We start from the raw sequence: 9,026 nt of genomic DNA, 5'->3' as shown, positions 1-9,026 counted from the left end.
TAAAAATGCTTTTTGAGCCCTATATACAGTAGATCAAGGCTAGCTGTTGCTGCGGTTGTCTTAATCTTTCAGCTAGATCAGGTTATGAAGTAAATATATCTGTGCTTTGGCAATTTTTGTGGTGGTGGGTGCCTTTCAGTCCCTCTCTGAAGCAGAAAACTCCAGGGGTGGGCCCTAGCTAGTGTTGATGGGCAAACCCAGCTCTCTGCCCCAAACAGGCACAGTGTCTGCACCTACTCCCCCATGTTACCCAATGGTGATCATGTCCCAGTATTTGCACGGGTGATGTGTTTTTGTTTTGTTTTGTTCTGTTTTCCCCAGGTGGGTAACATCTCTCTGACTGCTGTCATGTAGCGATTTCCTTGATGCCTGACAGTAGACAGCCCTTCAGGCTGTGCAACTCCCTCGCTTCTTGGAATAAATATTTATTTGTTTGTTTATTTATTTATTAACAGCTAAACTGTTCTTTTTCCCAGCGAGTGGGCAACGACCCTCGTCCCGGGGGCCGGCGAGGCGAGCTCACCCCGCGCAACCCCCTCAGCGCCCCCCAGGGGCCGGACAAAATGGCGGCCGCCGCCTTTCCCTCAGCGCCGCCCCGGGGCGGAGCTCGCCCCTCTGCGCGCCAAGCCGCGACAGCGGCTCCCGCCGGGCCATGGCCGACTCCGCCGTGCCCGGCTACTCGCCGGGCTTCAAGAAGCCGCCGGCCACGCTGCGGCTGAAGCGCAAACGGCCGCGGAGGAGCGAGCCCCCCGCCGACCCCCAGCCCTGCGGCGCGGCTCCGCGGGTCCCCTCGGCGCCCGCCCGCCGCAACCCCTTCTCCAGCCTCGACAACGCGCCGCGGGGCCGGCAGCCGCAGCGGGAGCCGTGGCCGGCGGGAGGGCCGCCCTCGGCAGCGCCCTTCTGGCAGGTAGGGACCGCGGGGCTCCCCTCCGCCCTGACGGGGCCGCCGGAGCCTGAGGGGAGACGGGGCTGTGCCCCGCGGGAAGGGGAGAGCCTGGGTCTGGGGCGGCCTCGAGGATGGGTCCCCCCTAAACTGCTCTGTAAACGTCCCTACAGCGTGTGTGCGCTTAGCATCTACTGACATTTCTCTGCGAGGCTCGTTTTTTAAAAATATTACCGTGGTTCATACGCTGTTCTGCATCTTACGCTCTTTTTTCCTTCAGTTCTTGGAGTCTGTTCACGAAGATAAGCCCACCAGGAACGCGGAGCGCTCTGAAGGAACCAACAGCCTCACGTTAGCCGATGTACGAAGCTTCCTTCGTGTAATGTTTCTGAAACAATTCCAGCTGCTCTTAATTCACAGAGAAGCCTAAGCTATTTAATTTAGAATTGGTTCATCCTCATCTAAGATGTACTAAAATGTCAGCGTTCAAGACAATTCCTTAAATTGCCTTGAAGTTTACTTTAAGCTGACATTGTTTTAAAAGCCAGCCTTCTTCCTGACACTGTTACTGTTGTTGTAGCTGACAGAGGTTGCTTTCTTTTTCCAGTTTGATTAGTATATTTACCATAATCCACCTCTTTCTTAGGTTTTAATTTTGTTGAGGTAAGGATGTTCTTAAGCAGCTGCAGAAGGGGAACACGCACTGCTTCACCAGGCTTGTAGGAGAAAGAACACCTGAAAAATGGTCCTTGGAAGAGTTGCAAGCAGATGATGTCTGATGCTTTGATAGGTTCAGAAACTTAAGTTCAAACTAACATAGTAGGATAGAAAAATGACCTCTCAAAGAGAACAAACTGCCCTGGAACTCTCCAGCACTTTTTTTTTAATCCTTGAGGAAGCATCTGATGCTACAGTCACCAAGAGAGGACTAAATGAAAGGCTGTTGTTAGACTAAGGTTCTTACTAAGGTTCTTTTTTTTTTTTATATCTGGAAAGACTGCTATGAACAAAAACCATGGTTTTTTTGTAAACAATACAATGCAGTATTGTTGTTAGAATTTGTTACTGACTTAAAAATAATCAGTTGAATATAAACCATGACTTTGGTTACCTTATGAAAAGTCAAACTGTATAGCTTGGAATCTAGAAAATCCGTCTGTAAAACTACTTTTTAATAAGTGTGTGCCCTTAATGTAGTGCAAGTACTTCCTTAGGATCAAAATGAGCTAGGTACTTTTGCTGTTACACTGAATTGGACAGAAACTTTCAGGAAATGACAGGTTTGCCATGTGTTTTTAAAGGCTACTGAACTTCAAAAGTTACATGTAATAGCTGTAGTCTTGTCTAGACCATGATCTGGTCTGCCTGTCAGGAAACGTGTATTAAATCAACATGGGAAGAAACCTAACCATATGAAAAAATAAACAGGTAGTTTTGTTTTTTTTTTTAATTTTATTTTCCTTGGGTTAATTGATACTATTTTTGTTTTGTAAGGACCTTCATTTACCTGCTCTTACCCCCGATGTTCCCACCTCACCAAGACATGAATTTCCTGCAGACTGGAGTATTAAAACACGACTTCTCTTTATGTCTTCTCAACCTTTTACCTGGGCAGAGCATTTAAAAGCACAAGAGGAAGCTCAAGGATTTGCTCAGCATTGTAGAGCAGCAGAAACAAACTTGCCACAGAGCGTACAGGTAATAATAATTCAGAGGGAGCTTGAAGCTCCTGCTTTATAAAGGAGAATGTACCTTTGCATGTTTCATGGAAGTGCTGGCAGTGAAGGTTGGTTGTGTTTTGTATTGATCTTATTTGCATTAAGAACAAGGTTCATTTAAACTACTAATCTAATTCCGTCCACTGTTTGTACCCCAAAATATAACCAGCGGCAAACAGCGATAAGGGAGTGGTCATTCAGTTTCAACTATGGTGCAGTTTCCAGTTACTGTCCATTTTCACTCTGGCTTATTCATAAGACTGGGAATTTCTTTTTAGTATCTAGTGTAGTTTGTTTGTTTTTTAATTCATCTGTTGCAGTGTTGCATTAAGTAAAGTTTTGCTGTCCTCATGAAATTCTTTTTGTAATCTAGGAACCAAAACTGTCAACAGAACTGCGTTGTGCCTTTCAGCAAAGTCTCGTTTACTGGCTTCACCCATCGCTGCCCTGGCTGCAGCTGTTCCCTCGTATTGGAGCAGACAGGAAAATAGCTGGAAAGGCCTGTCCGTGGTCACAGGATGATGCCTTGCAACAAGCGCTAATGAGCGAATGGTACGTGGAACCAAAGAATTCCTGTATTTAGTAAGATTAAGATGTTGGGATTTTAATCGGTTCTCTTTATGAAAATGCTTTTGGTTGGTGGGTTGTTTTTTTGTTGTTGTTGCTGTTTTTGCTTTAGCTGGAATGCTTATTATTTTTGAGGACCAAGTTAAGGAAACACATTTAAGACCACAGATACCTCCTTGTGTTAAATGTCCCTCTCCAACCATAGTTGCTGATTTGGATAGAATTCTATAAATCCTGTTAGCAGGTTGTCTTCAATGCTTCATTTATTGTTTTATTCTAATTTGCAGGTCTGTCAGCTTTACCTCTCTGTATAACCTGCTCAAAGCCAAGCTATGTCCCTACTTCTATGTATGCACCTACCAGTTCACCGTCCTGTTCCGTGCAGCCGGTCTTGCAGGAAGTGATGTTATCACAGCCATGATTTCTCCCACAACCAGAGGTTTAAGGGAAGCCATGAGAAATGAAGGTAAGGTGAAACCACTCCTTACCAATAAATTGCATTGGTTGCGCGTTACAAAACCATTCATTGCTTTCTTTCCTCCTCTGTTCAAGGCATAGAGTTTTCCTTACCTTTGGTAGAAGAAAGTAGAACCAGAAAACAGAAAAACTCTGAAGTGAATTTGGAAGCAGAAGCTGCTAAAAGCCCTGGAGTGAGCAAAAGCCCTGAGGAAGGAGAGTAAGTCTTATAAAACAGTAGAATTCAAAGGCGCTTCTAGGATCCTGCACGTGCCATTTGGAAAATGTTCACAGAAAGTATTGTCTTCCTAAAACTGATTCTGGTTTTCTCAGGGAACCTGCTACAAGTGATGATGATGATGATGAAAGTTTCTCTTGGCTTGAGGAGATGGGAGTCCGAGATAAGGTTAAAAAACCAGATGCGATCTCTATTAAACTGTATCCTTTCTTTGCATGTCGCAATGTATTGCTCAGGAAAACCCTGCAGGAATTTTTGTAGTATAGATTTAAGTTTTATAAAAGAGAAATCTTGTCTCAACTTCCTGAGACTGCCCCGCACCAATGCACCATAAGTGGCAACAATCCGGGGACTCCCTTCAAAAGCAGACTCCTGATTTAAACTAAGATGCTTATGTTTTTATGTTTGCTTTGAGGAGAAATTCATAGTAAAACTAGGAGTTGCTGACTTCATAGATATTTACTAAATATGTTTTGCCAGCTGTTAAGACATCGGACCTGAAAATACTTCTTATCTCACAGCTTTAATAATGAAATCAGAAGTCAGGTTTCGGGTGCGTTGATGCTTTTCATCTTCTGATGTTTTTCCTTTGACTCCAATCAATTCAGTCAGAAGGAGAAGCATGAAGTGCAGATGGATCACAAACCTGAATCCCTCGCATTGGTGAAAGGAACAAACACGTTCACTTTACTGAACTTCCTGATAAACTGCAAGAGTCTAGTGGCTATTGCAGGTCCACAGGCAGGGCTTCCACCAACTTTGTTGTCCCCCATTGCTTTCCGAGGTGGAACAATGCAAACACTCAAAGTAAGTAATACCGCAGTCCCTATTTTCCCATAGTGAAAAGTTGTTTCTTCACTCAGACTGATCACTGTCTTTGTATAGTCACTGTATTTCCTTCAGGTGCAACAGTAATTTTTGTTGCTGTAGCCTGAGTCAGCATTTTGACTGCAATATGGACTGCCTCCAAAATCATCTTTATCCCCAAAATCTGTGCCACTAAACTGAAATCCCAGTGTTTTTATCTACCCTGGTAGCTTGAGGTTAAGTAGACTTCCCAGGTAGTAAAGTGGTTCTTAAAAGATTCACCTGCTTTAAGGAGGTGGTGGATACTAACAGTTATGCTACTAATGTGGGTTTCAGTCCTCTGCCACCAGAGAAGCTGTTCATATGGTGTCTATCAAAGTTCTTCTGCAGTTAATGTGCCCAATACTGTGCAACGCTCCAGTGTATCATAGTTGGTACATCTTACGAGTTGTTACAGAGGCAGAACCACCGTGATACTCGTATATATGTATTGAACAGTAAGTTGACAAGAGTTAAAAATATTCTGAGGTTTTAATAGGGCTGTGGCACTGCAGTATTAAGGTAAATAGTTGGTTAAATAAAAGGTTGATAGTCAGCTGAATATGAGCCAGCAGTGTGCTCGGGTGGCCAAGAAGGCCAACAGCATCCTGACCTGTATAAGAAGCAGCGTGGCCAGCAGGGCTAGGGACGTGATTGTCCCCCTGTACTCGGCTCTGGTGAGGCCGCACCTCGAGTACTGTGTTCAGTTTTGGGCCCCTCACTACAGGAAGGACATGGAGGTGCTTGAGTGAGTCCAGAGAAGGGCGACGAAGCTGGTGAGGGGTCTGGAGAACAAGTCTTACGAGGAGCGGCTGAGGGAGCTGGGCTTGTTCAGCCTGGAGAAGAGGAGGCTCAGGGGCGACCTTATCGCTCTCTATAGGTACCTTAAAGGAGGCTGTAGCGAGGTGGGGGTTGGTCTATTCTCCCACGTGCCTGGTGACAGGACGAGGGGGAATGGGCTGAAGTTGCACCAGGGGAGGTTTAGGTTGGATGTTAGGAAGAACTTCTTTACCGAAAGGGTTGTTAGGCATTGGAATGGGCTGCCCAGGGAGGTGGTTGAGTCACCATCCCTGGAGGTCTTTAAAAGACGTTTAGATGTAGCCCTTAGGGATGTGGTTTAGTGGAGGACTTGTTAGTGATAGGTCAGAGGTTGGACTCTGTGATCTTGGAGGTCTCTTCCAACCTAGACGATTCTGTGAAATGAAAATTAGGACTTGATTTGGTGTGTCAAAAACTAATCCTATTGTGGTTTTGTCTTCAGGCTCGAAGCATAAACGCAAAAGCCAGGGTTCATCTGGCATATGAAGACGTCTTCAGCTTGGAGATCATCGGCCCTGTCATGCCCCACTCCCTCCATTCATTGACCACGCTGCTGAAAGCCGCGCAGAGGGGAGCATTCTCTGCAGTACTCTACACCCATGAGCCAACAGCTGTGTTTAACACTAGTCTTGATAATGCAAGCACTGCCCTAAATAAGGTAAGTAAACTAGAAGAGACCATCTTTCCTGTTAGGAATAGCACCTTTATTACAAACCATAGGGTGCTGAGTGACACACGACTTTTCCTAAATACATGGGTCTATACCCAATTGCTTGTGATCGCCCCCGGCAGTCCCTGCGGCTTGTTATTCCCTCAGAAATGGCATCATCAGAAAACTAGCTTTTTGGGGGAGTTCCCCAGAGGTACATAAATGAACACTTAAGACTACAGGCATTTCAAATGGGTATGTTTACATGTTTCTCTTCTTGCGAACTTCTTCAGGAAACCGTATGCAAAGACCTTCCTAAGTGTGGACTGCATTCTAAAACTTTGGATCAGCTGAGTCAACTGCCAACGCTGGGAAAATCTTCCATCCGATTTCTAGAACTGAAGGATTACGCATACACCTGGAAGTCCTAGGTATACGTTACTTCAGGTTCATGGACCAGAAAGCTCGCTAGGGTGCAGTTGCTGTATTTCGTTCAGGTCTACACAGGCAGCACCTATGCGGTACTAGGAGGGACGTAACCTAGGTGAACATCACAGACAATATTGCACATCACCCATCATAAACGCTTGGAAGGACTTTCAAAGGAAATTAAGCAAAAGGCTTTGGACATCTCCTTTTGTATTTTAGGAAGCTTTTTTTAAAATAAAATTTTATAAAACAGTTTTCTTGTGTGCTCTGAATTCAGGCTGGAAGGCCTGTTCTCTTCATGTGCACGTACATTCTGTTCTGAAACACAGAATTTCTGCTGCTGCTCTGTGCAGTAACCTGTAACCCACTCCTGAGGGGTGGAATTTTCAACATACGCCTTCCTTCTGAGCCTGCTTAAAGCACCTTGCCAGGAGCATGATAGCTAAACCTCAGTATGTTGCGCCTCTTGGTTTAAGAGTAACCTCAGAACTCCAGAAGACAAAAGTCAAATGGACACAAACACAGCGTTCCAGCTGCGTCTGAATCAGATTAAAAGGCTAGGACTGCTGGCAAAACCATCCAGTATTCCCATATCTACTTATGCTGAAATGAGACGTTTTTAACAGGCAGTTTGTATAATGTAACATGAATCAGGTTGAGTTGGAGCAACACAACACAGTTATGCCACCTGATGGAAGCAGAGAAAACGAGCGGCAGCAGGATGCCGCTGTGACTGTTCAGAGCAATAGCAGGAGTCGATTACCTGGGTTTAATGCAGTGTTACACTGAGGTGCAGTCAAAGCTGGTATTCTGGACACGTGTAAAATGCCATTTATCACCCAGGTATCAGGTGAGCAGATTGCTGCAGCAACAAGTACTAAATCTGAAGAGCGGTATATGCAGAATACTGTCATGCTTGTACACTCAAAGCAAGAGTTCTAATTCTACTGGTATTTTGCACAGAAAAAGCAATGCTTGTGGTCATGCTACTCTCATCTTTACCACAGTGGAGTCCTGTTCACCTCAATGTCACGGTTCTGAAGCAGTGACATTAGACTTGGGGAAAGCTGGGTCTGCCAGCAAATGGCTGCAGGGTGAGGTGTGACGAAACCTTGCCCTCCCCCAAGTTATTTTGTACCTACACCACTTGACTACCCAGAGTACAGCATGTGTATACAATTACACTTCAATAGTTTACGTTTACATTGTTATTTCACAGTAACTACCATGACACTGACAGTCTAATGGACAAGACATCTGGAAACCTAGATAAAACTGAATAGAAGTCTATCTTATGACAGAAAAGGGCAGCTTAGAATTTTAAATGATAACACTAAAAAAAATACTCTATTTTTGGTGGGGTTCATGTAGCACAATCTGATTTAGGGAAAAATGTGAAGACTAGTCAAAGTAAATTACTAATTCATACCAAATACCACTAGTGAAAAATTCAGTGTTCATAGCATCACAGGGAATACCAGGAGACCGTGTTTCTGAAGTTGCTGGTGTGTTAACACTGTCACTTGCAGTCACGTTAAGATAAACGCAGTTACTCCAATACCTTTTTAGTCTGCCTCCCTCACCATTAGCTCTGCTCTAGGGCTTTGCAGTCTGCTGTAAACACATTTTTTAGTCCACCGCCAGTCATCAACAGCAGCTTGTGTATAAAACAAGTTACTGAACATAATACAGTAAAACCATTCTGTGGCTGCCTTTATAGAAAAACACTTGTAATTACTCAAGCCGATAACGATTTTGGTATGTGGACTTCAGATTGTCTGTTTTTAGGAATGCTACAATTACTGGTAATTTCAGCTTGTATTTTCACATCCAGCACGTCAGACTTCTGGAGATAAACTAACAGCAATTAATAGCTGGCAGTTACTAAATTGTACTCATTCCAGTATGAATTTAGCTTTGTTAAATAACAATTACGTTCTAGGCTAGCAGAGTGATGTCAGAACATTTACCAGCAAATTCTTTATCGCTTGCTTTGGACCATTACCTGCAGCTGTGGCTCCTCCTTGTACTATAAACTACGTTGGTTGTAAGTCATAGCTTTGCCTCTGATTTCAGAAGCATATTGTCATTGCTTATAACTCTGTGGTTAAGTGTGCCGGCCTTGAGGTGTGCTTGGCTCCCATTAATTTTTCCTGTAAGAGCTACAGCATTACACTACCCAGTCTGCTGTTCTTCCAATTTAAGTATGTATTTTCAGTACATACTAGCATTATTCCAACACTAACAGAGTCATTTTTTTATTATTATTTAACCTGTCCAAATGGGTGAATTTTCATTACAGCTATGACTTGTTTAAGAGAACAAGGCTGTAGCAGTTGACGAAGACATTATGCAGTTTTTGCTCTTTAAGAGGCAGTTTCAAATTTCCCAAGGCATAGGAACTTCACCTTCCTACCTCTC

The 9,026-nt window shown here is 44.1% G+C and overlaps 1 protein-coding gene across 1 annotated transcript; it reads left to right on the top strand.

Annotated features, from left to right (window-relative positions):
- The first annotated feature begins 68 nt into the window (after nt 1-68).
- On the top strand, nt 69-8,998 carry DONSON (DNA replication fork stabilization factor DONSON). Its single transcript, XM_083817860.1, has 10 exons — nt 69-907; nt 1,164-1,244; nt 2,378-2,581; nt 2,975-3,153; nt 3,456-3,634; nt 3,721-3,844; nt 3,958-4,062; nt 4,471-4,669; nt 5,970-6,185; nt 6,470-8,998. Exons 1-10 carry the CDS (start codon nt 653-655, stop codon nt 6,605-6,607), a joined length of 1,680 nt encoding a protein of 559 aa, XP_083673986.1. The 5' UTR covers nt 69-652; the 3' UTR covers nt 6,608-8,998.
- The last annotated feature ends 28 nt before the right edge of the window (nt 8,999-9,026 follow it).

The sequence above is a fragment of the Anser anser genome (genome assembly GCF_964211835.1).
Source record: "Anser anser genome assembly, chromosome: 1".
NCBI classification, from domain to species: Eukaryota; Metazoa; Chordata; class Aves; order Anseriformes; family Anatidae; genus Anser; species Anser anser.
Note: the sequence above shows the minus strand (reverse complement) of the source record. Positions and strands in the feature narration are given on the sequence as shown.